The sequence below is a fragment of the Eptatretus burgeri genome, chromosome 4 (genome assembly GCF_056783735.1).
Source record: "Eptatretus burgeri isolate ZD-2024b chromosome 4, Ebu_testis_v1, whole genome shotgun sequence".
Lineage (NCBI taxonomy): Eukaryota > Metazoa > Chordata > Myxini > Myxiniformes > Myxinidae > Eptatretus > Eptatretus burgeri.
In genome coordinates this window covers 22,348,279-22,371,756 of record NC_140964.1, presented here as the reverse complement: position 1 = coordinate 22,371,756, position 23,478 = coordinate 22,348,279, and the positions used below count along the sequence as shown (strand labels likewise).

Here is a 23,478-nt window from a genome sequence, read left to right as displayed (position 1 = left end):
TGCTGTCAAACCTCGATTCAGATTCTGCAACCGGTCTAGATGGCATCAGTCCGAGTGTTCGAAAAACCTGCTCTGCTGCTCTTGCTCACCGTCTCTCGGTCATCAGCCATCTGCTTCGAAATCAGCAAATATTACCACTCTGCATAAATAAAGTGCAAAAACTGATCCCTGCAACTACAGGTCAATCAGCCTGCTCCCAATCATCAGCAAGGTCATGGAATCTGTCATCGCTTCCGACATCAAATCCTTCCTCTTCGACAATGGCTTGATTTTCGATCAATTTTGATTTAGACCAAGTCACTCAACCCTGGACATGCTGCTCCTGCTTTCTGAACAATGGATGGAGATCCTCAATGCCAAACATGAGATCAGAGCCATCTCCCTTGACATATCGCAAGCTTTCGATACGGTCTGGCATCCCGCACTACTCACCAAACTCTTATTATGGCATCCAAGGCAATCTCCACTCATGGCTCATTGATTTCCTCTCCTGTCGCATTCAACACGTGGCTCTTAATGGAATTCTGTTATCTCTTCCCAAAGAGGCTGGAGTTCCTCAAGGCACTGTTCCGAACCCTGTGCTTTTTTCTGTTTTTCATCCACAATCTTTTCAGATTCCCTGAAAAATCCTCTTTATCTTTTGCTGATGACTCAACCCTCTGCCGTACCATCTCTCATCCCTCTGATCAGCAGGCAGCAGCCTCTCTACTCTCTGCACACCTGGATATAATCACAAGCTGGTCCAACACTTGGAATATGTCTTTCAATCCTGACAAATCTCACACCCTCACCATGTCTCTCAGAAAGGACTGTCTGGAAAAACCCCACAATCTACTTTCTCAACAATCCCCTTGAAAAGGTCTTTTCATTAAAGCTTTTGGGTCTCACCATCTGCCACGATCTTTCCTCGGAAAGCCACATCTCCAAGCTGGCCTCCAAAGGCAGTCGCCGACTGGGCATCCTATGTCGTGCAAAGTCCTTCCTTGGCACACCTGAACTTCATCGTTTACAAAGTTGTCATCCGCAGTCTGATGGAGTACTGCTCCCCCCAATGGGGTGGTGCCCCTGCCTCACACCGAACTCAACTTCACGCTGTGGAAACCGAGGCTTTTAGGATCATTGGTGTCTCCCACGAGGAAGCTGATTGAGACTCGCACTTTCACCGGAGGCAGGACAGTGGTCCTTGTGTTCTTCAGTCTCTTCTCCGGCCCTTGCCCGCAATGCTGTCTGTTATTTCCCCTCTAATGAAGCTACCAAAATCAAGAATTACTGCTCACCTTCTCTTTCATTCCTCATTTTCCCCACCTCTGGAACAAACTCCCACTCTTCACCCCAGGTCTTCAAAACTGTTCACCACCATATCATATCTTCCCCCTCCAAAATCTTGATCTTTACTACCCCTGTTAATCCACCTCCATCAAATTCCCCATTTCACTTCTTGAAAGCCCTTATTGTATCTTGTTACCCTGTTTACCCCACCATATCCCTTCCACAGGATATCCTATAGTGTTTGTTCCCCACTATTTGTGCTTCTCGCTCATGCTTTCTATGTTTATGAGCTCTTACACGAGTCTCGACTTAGTACAACAAAAGACGAATTGTGCTTTCAGCTTTCTGGACATGGAATTGCACAAAACACGTTTATGGCTAAGTGAACAACTTTATACAATGCATAAAAGACCATTGCATTCCATGAAAATTGGTGCTTGGTGTGCTGCAAGTGAGCAAAAAAAAAAAATTATTGGCACAATTTTCTCAAACAGTGAACTCAGAATGTTACATCAACATAATTCACGAGTTTCTTGGGCACCTTACAAAAGGCTAAATCAACCAAGGATGGTCTCCACAAGATGGTGCCACGACACACTTCACGCTGTGGCATGAACAGACTTGGACACCACACGGTCCCCAAAGATTAGCCAAAGTCATTACGGTGACCTCGTTCCCAAGGATAAAGTGTACGCGACACTTTTGGTGAATCGGAAACCAATAATCAGTGACACAATCAGCAATTCCCCAAGAAATGGTACGCTCTGTCGGAGAGCATGCTGCGAAGAATTAATTTGTGCCTGCAACATGGTGGTGTACACTTTCAGCACTTCTTTTAAGGTGATCGATTGTGTGGATCACATCATGTCTTACTGTACCACTAAGCTACATTTAAGCAAAATCTTAGGTTTCTAACCAATAGAGTTTCAGTATATCAGAATTTAAGGTTCTTTCTGGAAAAGTAAAAAATAAAAACAAAACTCGACATAATTATACCTCGTTTGATGAAAATCCCTGTGGCTGTTCTAAAGTATCACTTTTATCTGACATGACCTGCAACCTCTTAATGCCAAAATCGAATCAGTTAATCTTTGCATCATAATATATACTTGGACCAAGTTTGGTCTTCATCTCATATAAAATATATATATATATATATATATATATATATATATATATATATATATATATATATATATATATATATATATATATATATATATATATATATATATATATATATATATATATATATATATATATATATATATATATATATATATATATATATATATATATATATATATATATACACATATATACACCAATCAGACAAAACTTGTTGGAAGGATTGGAATTAAAGCAAAAATGAATGAGAATAGACAACTGCCTTCATCCAAATCTTCAAACATGGGGCTGCACCTCTTTGATAAACATTTTATTACAGCCTTGCAAGCTCGACTTTTACAATCATTTATCATGGCAAACATTAATATTTCAAGAAAAGAAGTAAATGACAACTTGGTTTAAATGAAGAATCTATTACATTTTATTTTCATTTCTGTAATGACAAAATATCTACCAATTTTCATGGACGAACAAACGATAAACACGATTGCTTCAGAAGGATTTGGCAATCAGTAATTTTAGGGCTGCCACAAGGGTCCTGAAGAGGCAGAGAGGTTGAGCAATAAAGGTGCGAATAAACCGTGGCCGTTCCAGCCTGTGTTCACTGCAGCTTGAGTAGCTGGTACGTTACTCACTGCACAAGCATGAAAACAAAGACATACAACCATGGACGTCTTGCCTCATGTCGAAGCATGGAGACAGAGTGTATAAAGTTTAAGTACGTCAATGCACCAAGAATATTTTCTTTGAGCCAAGCCAGACATGCAGAATGAGGTGAGATGAAACGATAGAGAGAATGGTAGTGGGGAAGGCGGTGACGTTCCAACCAGTGGACTATACAGGAAGTAAGACTTGAAATAAAGCTGAAGAAACATGCTCACACAAACATCCACATTTTCCATGCAAAGGAACAGTTGCAAAATGGGGAAGTGGTCCACAAATAAAAAGCAACAACAAAAGTTAATAAAGCTACATTTCATCCCATTACCAGAATACAATGTCAAGACTGCAATTCAGGCTCACAGAGGAGGACAAGAAAAGTACTTTTTTCTTTCTTTTTTTTCTTTCAAGGGTGGCAGGAGAGAGGGGGGGGGGAAAATTTGGGGCCTTGAAGAAGTGAAGGAAATTAAGGCACACTCCAAATGTGACCAGCGCCAGCAATACGGGGAAAGCTATGTGAGACTTAAGTGGCATTGTGCAGCAGTGCTTCAAGGCTGATAAATGGTCGAACAAACATTCAAGTCCACATGACAAAGCAAAGAACTAAAGTGTGTGGTGAGATGGCAGCGAGACATTGGAAATAGAAAAAGACTTGGAGAAAAGAGCAGGCGATGAAACTGGAAGTGCAAAAGTGGCACGAGAAGTAAACAGAAAGCACTTTGAAAAGGTAAGATATTGAATACAAGGGTTTAGTGACAGAATAAGATTAAAAAAAAAAAAACATGTAAGGAAAGTGAAGATGAAGAAAAGTCCGGCAAGTCTCTTTTACAATACGAGTCCATCATAGGAAGGCCCATCAGACTCTGGCGACTCTTGCCGCAGGCGAAGATACTCCACTGTGTTCTGGAAGTGCTTGCCCAGCTGTTCAGTCTCGTCACCAGCCTCCAAGCTGGGGAGTTCCTCACGTACCTTCTGCAGCAGCTGGTTTAATAGCTGGATGCTCACCTGTGCCAGCACAGAAAGCATAGGTTGTGTTAAACAGTTGAAGGGCCTTTGCAAGGGAGAGCATAAAGTTGTGAACAAACAAAAGGGTGCTCATTTATATCACTCCCTCATTCAGCAAAATGCCTATCCTATCCTCTGTGTTCATTGCCGAGACTCCATGGCATAATGGTTATAATGTCTCCTCTGAATCTGGGAGGTCGGCGGTTCAAACCCAAGCCAAGTCATACCAAAGACAAAATGCTACATGTTGCTTCCTCGTCTGATGCTCAGCATTTAAAAAGGATAGAGCACGGACAACCAACCTCAAGCTGTTAATCTATACATATCCATACCTGCATGCACAAGGGTTAGACCACCTCTCGTAGTCAAGTGCTTTGGTTTAGTTAGTTGCTTTTATCAAGTCTCAAGGCAACTATTCCTGAAGCATCAGACCTGAGTTTTTATTCTTGGGCCAAACATTCATTTGGTTGTACCTCTAATGCTATCCACCATTTAATGCAAATATCACTGAGTGCAATACAAAATGCTGTTACATTCATTGGAATGGTCCACATTACACAATTTGATACTGTGAGAAATGCTTCCGTTGAATGGACGGTGAGCAATAGCAATGCCAAATGGACTTTTGTCACTCTTGTTTGCAGAAGCTTCCTTTATACACATGAAACAATAGTGCAAGAGGGTTGTTCAAATTTGACCGAGACTTTATATAAAGAAACGTAGTAATGTATGCAGATTAAAGGTTGAGAAATGTGTCGCATTGTTGGCAACTGATGCCCATAATCACGCGTCGCTTTAATATGAAGATGGTGGCAAGAGGGATTGCAAAAGAGGGTGGAACAGAAAAATTTATTTCTGGTCAACAAAAACATCAAGCCCTTTTAAAGTTACTTGCAATTGGTTGCATGGTGTGGTGATGACAACCTGCCAGGGACCTTTTGGCCAATATTTTTTCACTAACTTGCCGATTAAGAATGCATGGTTCACACAGCCATGGAAGACCGAATTTCCAGGAGTTTTCCAAGACTTTTAATACAAATGTTTTATTTAACAAGTGGCATTGGAATAAACCACAAGAATAAAAATGAAACCATATTTGTTTGCTGTTCCATATTCCATTGAAAATTTCAGTAATCATGTATACCGACAAACAAAATGTACTACCTTAGCATGTTATACCACAGAAAAATTCCAAGTTGCACCTTTTGCAGCATTAATCACCAGCTTCTGTCACATGGATTGCTTATATGGAATAATCTGCAATTGATAGCTATCATTTTCATAAAAAATTTGAGGTCAACAAATAATGCTCTCCACATATTAGGTGGACTTTCGGACGACAATAAGTAAACCCTTGTTTTACACAGGGAGGTTGTGTTTCCTCTCACTTGTTCAGTACAGTACAGTACTGTATGCACTGTGCATCTCAGTTACTGCCTGAACTGCAGCAGGGCAACTGATTTACAATTATATGTGTAGTCTCAGCAGGGGTCCTCAAATATTTTTGGTCTGAATGGATAAATGGGCAGGGGCTATTAACACATAATTAGGAGCATATAGAATAGAACAACATTAGAGGGGACCAACTCAGGAATTATTTAGCAGCTAAATTAGCAACATGCCATCAATCCATCAATGGAGCATTATGACTAGCCACATGACCTGGATTGACCAGAATGAGAAACCATTTCACTCTGGCTATAACGGTAAATTCCTGGGGAGTTTAAAATTGGTAACACCGGCCGAATTAACAATTTCGACTGGGGGCCTGGCAGATTATTTATATTTGTGTAATTTTCTCAATTTTAAGGAGTTCCAAAGATGACAAGCCTTGATTGATGTGGTGCACCGACCAAATCTGTCCAAAATAATTATACCAGAGACTTCCACTACGATGGGATGAGGGTCCAAAGCTTTAGAATAACCCCCCCCCCCAAAAAAAAAAAATGTATCGTATTTGTAAAGATATTGTTGAAGGATACAAATGACAAACAAGCAACTTCATTCTTCGTTTTTTTAACCAATTAACTCAACAACAGGAAGTTCACAAGTGACTAAACCATACACAGGTGCATGAAGAGGCAGAACTATTTGCAAAATTGTGGCGTTGTTGAATGATAATTTTGTGTGAAGCGCATGTCCTCTATTGGATTGCCACGCTTTGCCTCGCGAACATCAGGTAACTCGGATGAGTCGTCACAGTGACATTCCCATTGGTGGGAATGCACCACGAGTCAAAACACTGCACGGAATGACATCACATATAGACCAGCTGGAACAGGAAGATCACCGCCATCCTCGAAGGTCATAAATGAGCCAGAAAGGTTTTAACCAACAATAAAATAGTAACTAGTCTACAAAAACGAGCTCAACTCCCAGGAGCCAAGAAAACAAATCTTAAACACCACTGCCTTCCAACGAATTTTAACTCACAAATTATGTATCAATCGGAAATAAAACAAAGTACCTCAAATGATAATTGATCCACCATGAATAAAATAAGCCAACGTTTCCGGCCTTACCTTTTATCGGAACAAAAGAGAAAGGCCCAACCCAAACCAAGGACATCACCTTGAAGAAGTCCTTTCATTCAAGCTTTTGGATCTCACTATCTGCCATGATCATTCCTGGGAAAGCCCGACCTCCAAGCTAGCTTCCAAAGCCAGTCGCCGACTGGGCATCCTACGTCGTGCAGTTGTTCCTTGACACACCTGGGCTGCTAACCATTTACAAAGCTTTCATCAACAGTCTGACAGAGTACAGATCCCCCCTCAAGGGTGGTGCTCCTGCCTCACACCTAGCTTGACTTCACGCTGTGCAAACCAAGGCTTTTAGGATCATTGGTATCTCCTGCAATGAAGTCGAGTATTTGGGTCTCTCACCCTCTCACCAGAGGCAGGTCGGTGGTTTTTGTCTTCTACCATCTCTTTGGGCTTCCCCCCCCATCCCCCACCTCCCTTGCTCTGTCTGTGATCAGTCCCCCCTAAATTTCCTTAGGGCACTCCACGTCCACCAAAAACCCCCTTCTGGTGAAACTGCCAAAATCAAGAATCACTGCTCACCTTCATGCTTTCATTCCTCTTTTTCCCACCTCTGGAACAAACTCCCACACTCTCTCTCCAATTCCATTCCTCCCCCAGGTCTTCAAAACAGCTGTTCACCACCATCTCATATCTTCCTCCGGTAATCCACCCCAAATCCACCTCCTTCAAATTCTGTCTTCCTTCCTGAAAGTCCCTGTTGTACCATCTTGTTTACCCCATGTACCCCAAGTCATTCCTCTCCCTTCCACAGATATCATCTTTGTTCTTCCCTCTTGTTATATGTTTGTGTGTATTATCTCTTCACACGAGCCTCAACTTGGTATACAAAAAATAAATATAAAAATCAAATAAACCCCCATCGTTTTTTTGATCCAATGAAGGGTAAGGCTTGAAAATGTCGGCTTCCCTTAATCACGGCAGATTAATTACCATCTCAGGTGTTTTATTTCCTCATTTATTTTGACTTCTCTTGCCATCCATGCAGGTTGCCAATTCAGTATCTCTACCACTTTGCAAACCTCCCGATTTGTGTAGTGGAAGCCAATACAAATTGACATTGAATTTCAAGAAAGTCCTACAAATATGGCTCTGTTAAAATTTAGCAAGTGGTACACTTCTACCTGTATAACACCATTACAAGCTCTCTTCACCATTTGCTAATTAGCAGTTTTGCATAACTATTTGCAAATCATCATGGTGGTTTCCTTTTTTTGTTTGTTTCAAGCACACAATGTGTGGTGAAATGTATCCCCAATTGCCCAATCACTTATTTGATGTTCATTTTGATATTTTTTGAATTGCTCTGATTTTTATAAACAAGGAATCATGGTTTTATTGCTGGCTATCTATCCTTGGGCACAAATCTACCAACTAAACAAAACACCATGATGTTCATCATTGAGAAAAATGGGCTGACATGATTGCTTGAAGATATACACACACTTGCCTCGAAACTGTCTAACCTGGATATGAATCCCGACCCCGATATAAACTGTCATCCCGTCGTTTCACAGGCAGGGAGATTCATCAATGTGTGCACAATCCCTCGGATGGACGTTAAACAGACATCTTCAGATCCCAGCATTAGTTGGTGGACGTTATAGATCCCATGGTGTCCTTCGTGAAGAGGTGGCAAGCTATCGCTGGCACCATGGACAAATTGCAAATTCCTGCCCGAACCAGCAGACGAGCATTGCATCAGCAGCACAGCCACGCCCTCAGATAATGATGCGATCCCACAGCCTTGTGCTGCATACGAACAAAGATGACGTTGTCTAAAAGCAACAAATGATCAAGACCAATTGGTTGTAAACAGGCATACAGATAGCCTCAAAAATTAAATTCGAGAATGAAGCTTCCCTTCCCCCCCCCCCCCACCCCACAAACTCAACTCATGAATTGTGGGTGACCGGGTGAAAGTCAGCACTTTGGAAGCAAGAGAACAGATGGTGATAAGTTGGTGAGGTTTGCACAGATATGCTATTGGACTAGTAAATGAATGTGCCAAATACATCATTCCAAACAAGTTGCTTAGAATCATCGAATTTTAACAAGACGATTTGTCTTGCTCTAACCCCATCCCACTCTCTACCAATTAGATTTATCATAATCTATATTTTAATACATTAGGAAAAAAAATAAAAATAACAAGAACTGCAACTTTATAACTGCTGGCAGTGATGACCGGGTACAGAGACTTCCGGTTTCGATACAAATACCGTTGAATGAGGCTCCACAAGTTTCTCGACAAGGTGGTATTCACAAGTTATGGACCGAGGAACGGGCCACGTTCCATCTATTTATTTTGCACACAGTTGACCATTTTTCCTGGAGCCATAATCAGTATCAATTGAATTGCTATTCCTGTACCCTCAAATGCATGCAGGTGCAGCCAAGTGAGCCTTCTGGAAAAAAAAAAAAAAAATTAAAAAGTTCAGATTCAAATAATTATAGCTGCCAAACCGTGTGGCCGATCGGGTTGAAATTTTAAAACTGTTTCACATGTCAGCCGGATAATAATTTTGAAGTTTCACATATATTGACACAGCGGTTCCAGAGTAAATATTACTTCCTATTTCCCCTTCAATCCAACATGGCTGCCAAACCATGAGGCCGATTGAGTTGAAATTTAAACCGTTCATTCCACATGACTGCTCCATCATTATTGTGAGGTTTCACATTTATTGATGCAGCAGTTCAGAGTAAACATTAATTAATATTTTCCTTCAATGCAATATGGCTGCCAAACGGTGTCGTACATCAAAAGGATGGGAGAACTTTTTGTTCATCATGGAGAGGCGGTCATACATGTAGAGTTTTGCCTCGATCTGTTCAGCCGTTTCAGAGAAGAAGACTTTTAGTTTTTAATTTTCAATCCAATATGGCTGCCGTACCATGTGACCTATTACATCATAAATTTAAATTCTCCCTGCAATGCTGTAGTGGATAATGCTTGTTAAGTTTTGTGTTGATCAGACAAGGTACGTTTTTCTATCCAAGATGGAGGTCAAACCATGTGATGACAAAATTTTTACCATATATCCAGACATGGTGGTATATGATAGTTGCCAAGTTTCACATCAATAGGAAAAGTGGTTTCAGAGAACACATTATTTAATATTTCTCTTGAATCCAACATGGCTGCCAAACCATGTGACCTACCAATTATTCATGAATAAACTTATATTCTCTACCTTTGAGTAATACTTTTGCGAAGTTTTCCCTTGATCTGACCAGCCGTTCTGGAGAAGATGTTTGAAGGTTTTAGGGTAAATTAAAAATGGCCACCAAACCATGACCGATCAATAAGAAATTAACAAACTTGTGAAAGTATGTCTTGGGGAACGTGTATGTGAAAACTTGCCTCAATCTGTCCAGCCGTTCTGGAGAAGAAGATTTTTTAAATGTATTAATTTTTAATCCATAATGGCTGACTAACCATGTGACCTACGACATCATAAATTTACATTCTGCTTCCAGTGACGTTGGGGAACACGTGTGTGAAGTTTAGTGTTAATCGGATAAGGTGCGTTTTTCCATCCAAGATGGCCACCAAACCATGCGACTTGTGACATCATAATTTTTACAATACATGTAGCCATGGTCGTCGATGATAGTTGCAAATTTTCGCTTCGATAGGTTAAATGGTTCCAGAGAAAACGTTATTTCATATTTTCTTAAATCCAACATGGCTGCCAAACCATGTGACCTATCAATTAATCATTAAACTGATATCTCCTTCCAAAGGAGAATATATTTCTGAAGTTTCCCCTTGATCTGATCAGACGTTCTGGGGAAGATGTTTGAATGTTTTAGGGTAAATTTAATATGACTGCCAAACCATGTGACCTATCAAAAAGAAATTAACAAACTTGTAAAAGGATGTCATGGGAAATGTGTTTGTAAAGTTTTGCCTCAATCTGTCCAGCCGTTCTGGAGATGTTTTGAATTTATTTTTTCAAAACAAGATGTCTGCCGAACAAAGTCACCGATTACGTCACAATAATTTTTTTCTACGGTGAATTGTGCAGACGATGCTCAATAAATTTCAGATTTTTCCCACGCAGGGTTCTACTTGACGAATTTTCACCGGGATACAGCTTCACCCATGACGTCTCGAAAAATCACACGTGTTCCCCATAGGGAGTTCTTTAAAATGTATGAAGCGAAAAAAATTTTCCATTGCACCGTTTCAGAGATGGACGTCCAAAGTTTTTCGGTTTTTTCAAGATGGCACCTGTACCACGTGACCTATGACGTCATAATTATAAATTAGGTATGCTATCAAAAAAGATACATACTTTGGTGAAAATTTCGTGTCGATCGGACTTACCGTTGCTGAGAAAATGATTTTTAAAGCCAAAAAACCCCAAAATTGCCGGCGGAAAAAGAAAAATAAGAAATAACAGATAACAATAAATAAACAGAAGAAAAATAATAGGTTACCCAGTCCATGAGATTGGGCACCCGACTAATAATAATTAAAAAAAAAAACAAAAAAAAACAACAACACCCGAGGCCTCATTTATAGCATTATCAAATTAATTCAAGAATAAAATTTTAAAATATTTAGGCCACGTTGCACAAAATTACAACAGCCACGTGTTACAAGGATATCCCACTGGATTTAGACAGATCTCAACCACCTTATTTATCTGAAAGATAACCATTGAGGCAACGGAGGGTCGTCATAAGCAATATGCAGGCTTTCCAATGCAAATGTCGGGGAAGAAATAAATCAAGAAACTGCATAAAAGAAAGGCCAGAAAAGGATAAAAGCATACATGACAAGCAGACAGTCGTGATGAAACATCACCTCTTGCGACACCTACCTTAATACAGACACATCGGTGTTTATCGAAATTTTATGCTATTCAGAAAGCAAGTGGAAAGTACTTGAACTTTCGAGCCACATTCAGCTTTTTTTGAGGCAGACTGCCACTTACGGCATCATTTCCTTTCTCGTAGAAAAACACATAGCGATTCAAGATCTCTATGAACAGTTGGACTTGTAGCGAGGCATCCATGCATTGATTCGCAATCTTCACAGCCTTCTTTAGGCAATCCATGACCCGCTTGCCATCATGCAGCTGAGGGGATGAGAGACAGAGAGAGATAAAATGGATATTACTGTAAGAGAAACATCAGATGCTTCTAACACAAATTATGGTCTGCCAAATGATTTTTAAAAGACACATGACCTTTGACTGTTCAATCTAAAACTGAATCAATTCATCTTTATATTACAGTCCATACATGTGTCAAGTGTGGTTAGTAAGTTATTGCAGTAACAGATTATTAATTAAAGGACACTTGACCTGAGGCCTTTGACCCCAAAATTTAATCAGTTCATATTTATATTAGTCCAAAGTTGGGCCAAGTTTAGTCAAAATCCCTTCAGCAGTTCTGACACTTTTAACTAAAGGTCACATGACCCTTAAGCCCAAAATCTAATCAGTTTATCTTTGCATCACAATACACTTCTTTTTTCCAAATTTGGTAAAAAAATAAAAAAAATAATATTTATCTTCTTCTTCTTTCGGCTGCTCCCGTTAGGGGTCGCCACAGCGGATCATGATAACCCGCATAGTGATTTGGCACATGTTTTACGCCGGATGCCCTTCCTGACGCAACCCTGGTCGCCTCTTACGACACAGGGATATGGTACACCCATTTTAACCAGGGTATACACCGGCCCAGTACACTGGTACTCAGTTCGCCGACCTCGGAAGGATGACAGGCTGAGTCAACCCCCTGGTGTATTAATTCAGTGGCCCAACGGGGCTTGAACTCAGGACCTTTTGGATCCCAAGCCGCTGCCCTAACCACTGCGCCAACACCAGGCTAAAAAAAAAATATTTTTTTTTTCAAATATATATATATATCCCTTCGGTGAGTCACAAATAATCACAGTAACAAAAATTGATCATGGACGGACGGTCGAACATGAAAACAATACCTTCGGCGGCAGAGGCATTTAGAAAAAGAAATGAAGGTTTTTGGACGTAATTTCAGCCCGAGTTTTCAAAGCTGATTGGTGTGAAAGTACAGAAGGGAAAAGAAAACAAACAAACGTAACACCCACCTCATTACCCCCTTTATCAGCACTATGCCCTGACCAGAAGAGATGCGAGCAGATCGTGACGGCACGGCACTGGTCAGGCTTTTTGAGCAGCTTGGAAGCAGCAAGGGCACATTGTGTGCGCAGCGGCTCATGATTCTCCTCTCCAAAGCAGCGACTCCGTTCCAGCGTGCCGATGATCAATGTTATAGCGGCCAGTTGAGCCTTCGAGTCACTGATTTCATCCTCGTACAATGAAAAAGCCTGTACAAAGGATCACGATGACAAGTGTAGGATTAAAGAGGGCATAAAAAGTAACGTGTCGCAAAGCAGTTTCCCAACCTGAGCTCAATTAAAAAATGAAAAAGCCTATTTACAAACAAAACAGGAAGTCAAGTGGTACAACCACCATAAAAGGCTAACAAAATATCTCAACATAATTACAGCGAGACATTTTGAATGTTGGAGCTATGAATGTTAAACTCAACACAGGAATAGTTTCTGCTCATTTGTGTTTTGTGGAATGCCTGTGTAAATCAAGGATTTGATAATATAAAAGGCTATATAACGCAAAACAAAGTTAAAGTGCAATTAATCAATCATACCATCAAGGATGGTAGACAGCCAGGAATACTCTTCACAAAGTAAAATCTCAATCCAAAAGACTTTACTGATCATGTCATTGCCGACTGCGCATATGCTACAGACTACAAATCTCCGTGCTTTTGAACCTACAGACCCCTCAAATTCAAGAAAGACACGATGGTTGGCCATTTTATTCACATTCATTGGCGATTTAAAGATAGTGAAAACATCGGGCTTTAATGAGTTCCTGTTAGCTTGTTGAAGTTTTCTTTTCAGCTTGGACAAACGAGTGGGTGCCGCTTCAGTAGTGATAATGATTAGGGATAAATTACGTATTACACGATTTGAAGGTTCTTTAAAATAGTGAGCGCAGTGAGCTCCTCTTTCATCTCATGGATGAATCTCAGGCTTCAAGCCATGTAAAAAAAATAGTTCAGGGATTCTCTGCTAACTTTGGTCATCCACCTACACTCTGAAGACTGTCATGGAATTTTGCACTTCCAATGTGGGGCCCATTTGTCCAAGAGTTTCAAACGCTTGTTAAAGTTGCATCTTCAATGTTGGAATGTCAACCAAAATATATCAGTACCCATGCACATTCCGTAGTTTTTGTATCAAAAGCTTCAGTTGACAACCCCAAATTAATAGAAACCGTCAACTTGGAGCGATCAGAAGGGAATACGACTGAAGAACAAACATGAAAGATAATGTCATGGTCAAAAATATTGGCATTCTTGCATTCTTGCACTTTTTCAAATAATGCACCATTTCTTCCAGAAAATTGTTGAAATTAAAAAGTATTTTGGTATCCACGAATGTATGTTTGGTTTGCAGTGGAACAAAACAAAAAAAAGCTGAAAAAAATTACTAAATCTGAGCATATTCCACACAGAAATCCTAAAATGGCCTGGACAATATCATTGGCACCTTTTAGAAGTTCTTAGAAATAATTCGATTTCAAGCAGGTGATTCTCCTTTACTTTTAAATTGAACTCACCTGTGGTGATTTGCAGGTGCCTGCACTATAAATATTTTAAAGCACTCATTTAACCAGTTTGAATAGAGAAAAGGAGTCATTCTGTTGTTTTGTGTCACTATGTACCGCAATGAGAAAAGAAAGAAAACCAGAGAATTGTCTGAGGTCAGACATAAGATTGCAGCCAACAAGGACAATATCAAGGGTTCAAGTCCATCTCCAGAGATCTTGATGTTCCTGTGTTCACCATACACAATGTTATCAAGAAGTTTAAGGTCCATGGCACTGCAGCCAACCTCCCGAGACGTGGCTGCAAGAAAGAAAGAAAAAAATAATAATTAAAAACTTGATTGAAGATTGCAGCGAAGGATTGTTCAAATGGTGGAGAAAGCATCTCGATCAACTGCCAAACAGATTCAAGCTGACATTCAGACACAAGGTACGACAGTTCCAACTTGCTCCATCCATCGCCAACTCATTGAAAGGAGGTTCTATGGTCGGAGACACAGGAGAACCCCTCTGGAGACACAAGAAATCCCAACTGGAATATGCCAAAACACCTGAACAAGCCAAAATACTTCTGGGAGAATGTCCTGTGGACAGATGAGACTAAAGTAGAGCTTTTTGGTAAAGCACATCATCTCTGTTTACAGAAAACATAATGAAGCCTTCAAAGAAAAGAAAACTTTCCCTACAGTCAAACACGGAGGAGGTTCAGTGACGTTTTGGGGTTGCTGCGCTGCCTCTGGAAGTGGGTGCCTTCAATGTGTGTATGACTTAATGAAATCAGGAAATTGCCAAGGCATTTTGGAGCACAATGTTCAACCCAGTGTCAGAGCTAGGTCTCCATCGAAGGTCATGGGTCTTGCAGTCGGACAATGACCCCAAACACGCTTCAAAAAGCACCCAGGAATGGTTAAAGACAAAATGCTGGATTGTTCTGAAGTGGCCAGCAATGAGTCCAGATCTAAATCCCATTGAGCACCTGTGAGATCTGAAAACAGCAGTTGGGAGAAGGCACCCTTCAAATATGTGAGAACTTGAGCAGTTTGCACAAGAAGAATGGGTCAAACTGCCAGTAGAGAGGTGTAGGGAAGCTCATTCATGGCTATAGGAAGCACTTGAATGCAGTTATTTTGTCCAAAGGTTGTGCTACCAAATATTAAGTCGAGGGTGTCAATAATTTTATCAATGCCATTTTATTTTTTCTGATTGAAAAGGATATATTAAGTTCTGAATCAAAAACAATGGTTCTGTAATATTAACAGTGATATAAAGAATTGTGGAGACCAAATACTTTTGTCAATTTCAACATATTTTTTTGGAGAAAATTGAATGTCATTTGAAAAAAAACCAAAAGTGCAAGGGTGCCAAATATTTTTGGCCACGACAGTAGCAGTGACCCTGAACATACGAATATGAAAAGGAGAGGCCCACACAATTGGTTCTTGAAGCAAAAGCCAATTTATTTTTTAGTTCAACCGAATTCAGTTCTAGCGAAAGCAGAAAATGTCTTTCCCATTGACTCGAAAATGATAATAGCAATGGATGAAACTGCTCTGATTCTCATCAATCTCAAAATTGCTGGACAAACTGACAGTGTTCCACCCTTACTCAGCTCACATTATATTTTGGTGCTCGTGACACTTTGAATAAAAAGAATAACCTTAGATCTTCTGCCATTGCAGGAAGATTACAGCCAACTATTTCTCAAAATAAAAAATGCCAAAGCTGCAGTCGTTGCAATTCACAAGGCAGGCAATTCCAGACCACATCAACTTGAATAATGCCAAGGTGCTGTGATTAAGGTAAAATATGTGCATATGAATAAAAAGCATGCCAGGCAGTGAAATCCAGAATAATGGTAAAGCTGAGCAAGGAGGTCTGCATGTAAACAAGAGGTAATCACACCAATCTCCACTCAGAGAGAATAACACTCCTGAGAAGTCTCAGAGATAACACACTCAAAACAAAGTTTATATATGCAGGATATTGTGATTAAAATTAAATGACAATAACAAACTTTAATGGGCACTCGGGAGAGCACGTACCTCTGCCAGGCTGACCAGTTTACATTTTGTATCCCACCGATAGGCTGGATCTGCATCTGGACTCGAACCAAATGCGAATCAATTAGTCATTATCACACCCAACCTGTCCACCAAGTTTCGTCCAAATCTTTGAGATATCGTGCTGTACACTTTATTTTTTTGAGATATCGTGCTTTTGTCAGGTAAATCAGATCAGATCTGTGACTTGCTTCAGGTACCATGTAAACCTGTTCCATGGTCGGGTTGTCGGTGACGAAACCGTCTCCCCCACCAAGTTTCTTGATGAGTGTGTATGATGGACACCCAGCCAGATGAAAAAGAAAACCTGTCAAAGAGCAGAGGAGCTCCTTGTGAGCAAACAGCCATCCAGATCTAGTGCCCACATGTGTATGCAGACGTCCGCCTGCAGTGGGGTTCCTTCTTATTAGGAGGTTGGTGTCAGGGTTTGCACCCCGGCCACCGTAAAACATACTAAAAGCATTTTAAAAAATAAATAATAATATTAAAAAAAAAACCCACCCCGCAGCTGCCCTTCACAGGGAAGCTCACCAAATGAAGGAATTGGGGCAAAGCCTTTTGGACCCCCAATCTTTGATGAAAGGAGGGAAACCATGGGGTAACCTTGCCAGGTCAGATTGCAGGAGTGTGTGTCAGGGTAGTGTCGAGGTGTCGTCCACCAGACAGCGATTTTCTTGGGTTAACCTGAGGCAGTCCCTTCAGGTGGGTGACTGGAATGTCCTATCCCAAAGAGGGGATGATCACCTGTTTGTTATCTGAGTTCAAGCGTTTGGACAATGGCATTGCAGCACTCTGAGGTTCGGAGACTGGATAGTGGAGAGTTAATGGTGGGTGGTTACACCGACTATTGGACTGGTCACTGAGGGTTACCATGCCTAAGGAGTTGCTGTAGTTGTGTTAATAAGCGGACAACAATGATAATTGAGGTAACACCAGTTAACGAGTGTATGAGACGAAGGATTCGTCACTCCTTGGGTGTAATTTCCATCATCAGAAATAAATTTCTTGCTCTTACAAATTCAGTTATAAAATAAATAAATTAATAAAAAAAATTCAAATAAAATTTGAACACTGGAAGAACATCAAAAGATGTCATGATGCTAATCCATGAGGATTGTGGTGTCATGTTGTGGCATCGAAATGTGGTGTCATTCCGACATTGTTTGGTTGTTTTTTTGATCATGCTGTTTTTACTTTTTTTTGTTTCTGCAATTTTTTAAAGTAATAAAATGCTTAATGTTTTATATATTTTGTTATTTTGGTATGGATTAAATTCAACTATGTTATTAAATTTGGCTTATTGTACATTCAATCCTGTACCAATGCCGGCAGGTGGGACCACCCACCTCCCACACCCCCAATGCAAGACACCCCCCCCCCCTTGAAGTTCCACGACCAAATTAAAGTCGAGAACACCGCCTTTCCCTCCCCACTTCCTCCTCCTTGATCCCCCCATCCTACCGCCTGGATGTATTGCGACGTGTGGTGAAGCATCGCTCTCCCCTCCTAGTTCCATATACAGTGTATGTATATATATATATATATATATATATATATATATATATATATATATATATATATATATATATATATATATATATATATATATATATATATATATATATATATATATATATATATATAGTCTGTCTCTGTCTCTCTCAGTCAACTTCACGACGGGTGGTGTTACTCGTTTGCAATGAAAGTCAGAAGATGGAGCTGTTAAAAAATAAATTACCCCCCTGTGGGGGTGATGGTCATCTCTATAATGTTTTTTTACTATCATAATCGATGAACCTTTGCCAGATATCTCCTAAAATGAGACTAGATAGGTTTTGAAAATGGCGACTTTCACAACTTTCGTGATCTCGTGACCTCGACCCTGACCTCAAATCCGGGAAAAAATATGTCGTTGGGTATCACTCATCGACCTCTACCCACATACCAAATTTCATCAACATCGGAAGTAAAAGGTTTTCTTTGTACCGGGAGGTGTTTTTGACCATCTTCTAGGTTACGTGGCAGCCAAACGGGACGGAAATTCAAAAATCTGTCCAGTTAGATACAACATAATATTTTTTACTATCATAATCAACAAACAGTTGCCGAATATCTTGTAGAATGGCAGACTAGATACGTTTTGAAAATGGCGATTTTTTTAACTTACGTGATGTCGTGACCTCGAACCCGGACAAAAGTTATATCGTTGTGCAACACTCATCGACCTCTACCCACATACTAAGTTTCATCAAGATCGGAAAGAAAAATTGTTGACGGATGGACGTACGGACGGACATTTGGTCCGGCTTTATTAGGTCATCTCGATAGAGATGACCTAAAAAGGCAATAAAGCTCGTGGTGAAAGAAAGCCAAATGTCCTAAAAAGTCATGGAATGAAAATGTTAAGAAAAATATGAATGTTTGGGTTTAATTGAAACAGACAATGGATAGAATCGTATGGAGGAATGTCATTTCACCACCTCCCGCCCCCCCCCACCCCCCCAAAAAAGGGAAAAAATTGTCATCAGACCTTTGTGGCCACCGCTGACACTACAGGTGGATAGAGGTTATGTTTTCACCCTGTGTTTGTGAGCAGATATCTCAAAAAGTTATGGAAGGATTAGTTTAAAACTTGGTGTACAGGTAGGGTATGTGACAAAGAAGAATCAATAAGATTTTGGTGAAGATCCAAAAAAAAACAAACAAAAAAAAAAAACTTTCATTTACCAAGTGATTCTTCACCATTGAGAGATAGAGCCAAAAACGATATACAGTATAGCATATGTCAAAGCGTTGTGGATGGATGACAAAACTAGGTGGATGAGTTGGATGGGTGACAAGAATAAGCCGATTAGATTTTGGTTAAAGTTCGGATCCAGATGCAATCTATCAGTGCGATACAAAACGTAAACTGTTCAGCCTGGCAGAGGTATGCACTCTACTGAGTAGCATTCTCATTATTATTGCAACTTTCATACTGTAGTGTTTCAAAGGAGGTAGAAGAGCAGAAGAAGCTTCAACAGATAGAAGGGAAGTGCAATCTGTGGAATTATGACAATGCTTTGGGGGGGGCGGGGGAGTGCCTCCAGAATATCAATTGACTTCACCAAATAAAACAAAAGACATGAATTATCTTGACAAAATTCTGATGAATATGTGCATCACATATCATTTTCGGTGATCAAGGCTGCCTTCCCACCCATGATGTACTGAATTCTGCGGTGAGGCAGTTTCCTTGAAACAACTTGCCTTCTCTTCCAGGAAGGCAAATACGAAAGCAATCTCAGAAGTACCAGAAAACATCTGACCAACCTCAAGATTGAACTTTTAAACTAGTCTCCTTCCTCAAAATAAATCTGGAAATCTTGTTAAATCTGTTTCCAGTGTATGATCCCTCTTCGTCTATTCCCTCACTTCAAATGGGATCAGAGCCGACGACTGTTGTGGAGCCGGGTGTCGGCGGCGAGCTCGACCGCGAGGTGGAGCAGTAGAGTCGGCTCCACCGAAAACCCGGAATCTAGATCGTACTTATCGGAGAACTCCGAAAGGCCCGGGTCCCTTACAGGACCGTGGTCGCCAATATTTTGACGGCGTGAGGTAGGGTCCATTTGTCTAACTCCAATTAAGTACTCACGCCATCCAACTACCGGGGAAACCACACCCTCGGCCGACTCTGTCCGATCCGAGTCGCAGGTAACGGCTCGGATCCGGCATAACCGAGCAGAGTTTCCAGAGCCGTGCCGGACCAAATTAACAATTTACCCTCGCTATTTCTCAAACCCACACCATGCTAAACCAATGAAAGAAACACAGAAACGAGCTGGAACATTCAACAAAAGGGGTATTTATTTTAAAATAGGCAGGGAGACACAGAGCAGAGTTGTCCGAATAAGCAATGCAAGTAATGTACAACAAAAAACACTGAACAATTCTACTTATAGACGGGCCCCACGGACACACACACAGATACCCAGAAAGAGAGATGGACCTCAAGGTCTTTATTATTCCTTCAGCTCGGAGGGAAGTCGAGCTGAGGGATGAGAACGTGCTGGCTACCTGGCCGCGTTTGCGCGGCTTGTCGTCCGCACCTTCCCGGAGCACCAGTCGCCAAAGAACGGAGCAGGGCAGCCGAACCCAGAGGAGGCGAGATGAAGTGATCTCCCGTGATGAGGTGGGCGACCTGTTGTAGTTATGTGCCAGACGAGATGCCTCGGATGCGCGCCATGCAGTCAGATGCAGACCAGACCGGGACGCAATTATTCGTTCTTTTTTCTTTCATCGTCCTTCTCGGGCATGGTCCGCTCATCCATGGCCTGCTCTCATTGGGCGGACCGTGTGTCGCGGCTCCGCCTTCTTGCAAAGGACCGCCCCTGGCTCTGGTCTGCTTGTCGCCCATTGGCCGGAAAATGACGCATACCCTTATTTGGCGCCAGGCCAGAACGAAATGCTTCGTGAGTGCGCGAAGAGCGTGGACAATGCCGCGAGCAGTGTTTTCAGGATGGAGCGAAGGTGTTGTAGTTGTAAGGGATGTAAAAAATCCTATCTATAAAATAACCCACAGCGCACGTACATTTAATTCCCATTAGACTAGGGACAGGACCCGAGCTAGAAATGCATACTTACCGATATAACTGATCTATAAGGACTCTGGCTGTTGTGTGCTCATAGCTTCCAGATTCGTAACAACTGATCGCAAGAAGGCTGAATGCCTCATTTCTGTGTTTGCTTCCAAATCTTGTGTCCCAAACGCAATTGCACCCAACTGCTTGTGGACTCTCATTTCACCCAATAAAGGTGGAGGAGTTTTTGCATGCATCCCAACATTCTGATTCTGCAAATGGACCAAACAGCATCAACACTTATCCTAAAAAACAGAACTGCCGCTTTTGCACATCCTTTTCTGCCCTTTTCTACCTACGATTTGTCCCAAGTCATCAATACTGCTCTCCTCTTTACTTGCAATCTTGCCTTACACCTTCCTCAGCTTTATGTAGGTAGAAACAAAGGCCTTCAAAATAACTTGAATCTCCCACAATTAAGCTGAGTCTCTGGGCCTATCACTTTCACATCACAGATAGGTCAGTGGTTTTTCCTCCACTGCCTCCTCTGTTCTTGCACCTTCTACGCTTTGTCTCCAATAACCGCTGAGGTTTTCATTATATTATCTTAATTTTCCAGTGTGCACATGGTCTGCCAGAAACCTGGTGAAATGACCAAAATCCAGAATCGCTGCTTACCGTCTGTACACAGCTTTAACCAAATACACCAGTGGTAAGCAACACGAACAGGGATTTCAGTCGTATAGGAAGTCCGTATCAAGAATTGCAAAGCACATGATGACTTGCAGCTCGGCATCCTTGTGCATATGGAAAAATGCGAGGAGAATTCAAAAGAATAATAATAATCAAGAAATGCATTAAAAAAATTACCTGGGACATGAACTCGTATGCCACAGTCTCGTGGTTCTCAAAGGTTATTTCCCCAGCAGCAAGCGCTCCCTGCAAGAATAGACGCAAGGGTAGCTCGGCCAACTCGGCCTTTATTAAAGCGCTAATTGTCTGGTGGCAGAATGAGAAAATCTTCTGGCATTTCTTCTCCCACTTGTCATCCTACGAGAAAAAGACAGGGCTGATGAAGTGCAAAGAATCTTCTCAGGTATGAAAACAGAAAATATGATAAACAAAGGATGAACAAAACACAGGGATTTGTTCCACTGGCATTTCTTCAAAAAAGCAAACTCACACTTTGCGTGCAGTCGTTGTACCAGAACGCGAGCCTGTAAGCAGCAAATACAAGGGGTGGGAGAGTGAATTTTATTCTCTGGTTTCCTCCAGCTCCAAAATGCTTCCGGGCAGTGTTCAAAATCTAAACAAAATGCAAAAAAAAAGAAAGAAAAACAAAATAATTGCAAAGGTAAAAGAAAGAATGGAATTGCAAAGGTAGAAGTCAATTATTGGCATCCAATCAGAATGAGTGATTCCATTTCGAGATCTTTCCACCTTCATGACCTATGTGTATACTTATGTGACTAAATAAATTGACAAAATATGGAGTTTCAAAGCAAGAGTTTTGCAAAAACAAAGTTCACATGATATGATATTTTTGCCGATCGGAAGTTACGCGTCTGTACTAAAAACTTCATATTTGTGTTCAATTAAAATCCCACAACTCTCCCACTTCTTCTTTTGACTGGCTTACTTCTATGTCACACTCGCACATTTTCAGCAAAATGGTACGGAAAGTTTGCCCTTTATAGCTGTTCGAACACAACATGCGGACACCTGGATGCACAAATTTGTTTAATGTACGAGCTACAACCAACATGGTCACCGTATCCGTAAATGGCATGCAGTGTATCCGTGTGTCAAGGAATATCTGAGAAGACGACACCACTTACTTGTGCCAACGTGGGCAGGAATTTAGAATTTGATCAGGGTGAATTTGTTGAACAACCAACTGAGGTGAAATCAAACTTGAGCAGTTTACAATTTTCAAAAATGTTGATATAACAGTGGGGATTTTTATTTTATTTTAGGTACTAGAAGCATCTGCTCTTTCTAGGAGCAGCCTTGGTGAGGGGGGGGGGTGGGGAAGGGTATGAGGGAAAGTAGGACTGTGGGTGGGCAAACATTTTTTGTGCATTTGCCCATGATAATCCCCAGTCTGCAGCAGCGGTCAGTAAACCACTTGTATAGGAGAAAGTCGTAGTTCACCTCTCCCCCACCCCTACCCCCTCACGAGGGTGGGGGTATTTGTGCCCATGACAACGCAGAGTACTACAAATATGTATGCAAAATTTGGTTGAGATAGGCCAAGCTGGTTTATACCACGATTTTCAGGTGTACCCACACTCATGCATACATACATAAAGAGAATTGCCTTATTTAATACAGTAGGATGAAAATATCTCACTAAGTACTGCTGGTCAGGCGATTCTGCTCGAAGTAAGTGGATAAATCGCCCAACCAGGCCCTGCTCCTCAGCAAAGTCCTCAGGGTCTGGCTCCTCACTTGGTTGGTCAGGCTGATCTTGTAGCAGAGAGGACACCAGGCTCAGGAGAGAATCCACCTTTGAAAGCACAATACAAGACAATATTATGTTGATATTTATTGAAACGTTTTTTTTTTTTTCCGGAATGATTCGGTATGATTTCGGCGCTACATGCTTCATTGGGTCAGTGGT

The 23,478-nt window shown here is 41.1% G+C and overlaps 1 protein-coding gene across 1 annotated transcript in view; it reads right to left on the bottom strand.

Annotated features, from left to right (window-relative positions):
* Positions 1–2,692: 2,692 nt before the first annotated feature.
* The window catches only part of VPS35 (VPS35 retromer complex component), a 33,062-nt gene continuing 12,276 nt past the window's right edge, over positions 2,693–23,478 (bottom strand). The window contains exons 12-17 of the mRNA XM_085877148.1: positions 23,209–23,364; positions 22,039–22,161; positions 21,726–21,905; positions 12,691–12,930; positions 11,552–11,695; positions 2,693–4,062 (exon numbers count right to left, since the gene is read on the bottom strand). Coding sequence (XP_085733274.1) covers positions 3,883–4,062; positions 11,552–11,695; positions 12,691–12,930; positions 21,726–21,905; positions 22,039–22,161; positions 23,209–23,364 — 1,023 coding nt within the window. The 3' untranslated portion in view covers positions 2,693–3,882. The remainder of the gene's footprint in view (positions 4,063–11,551; positions 11,696–12,690; positions 12,931–21,725; positions 21,906–22,038; positions 22,162–23,208; positions 23,365–23,478) is intronic.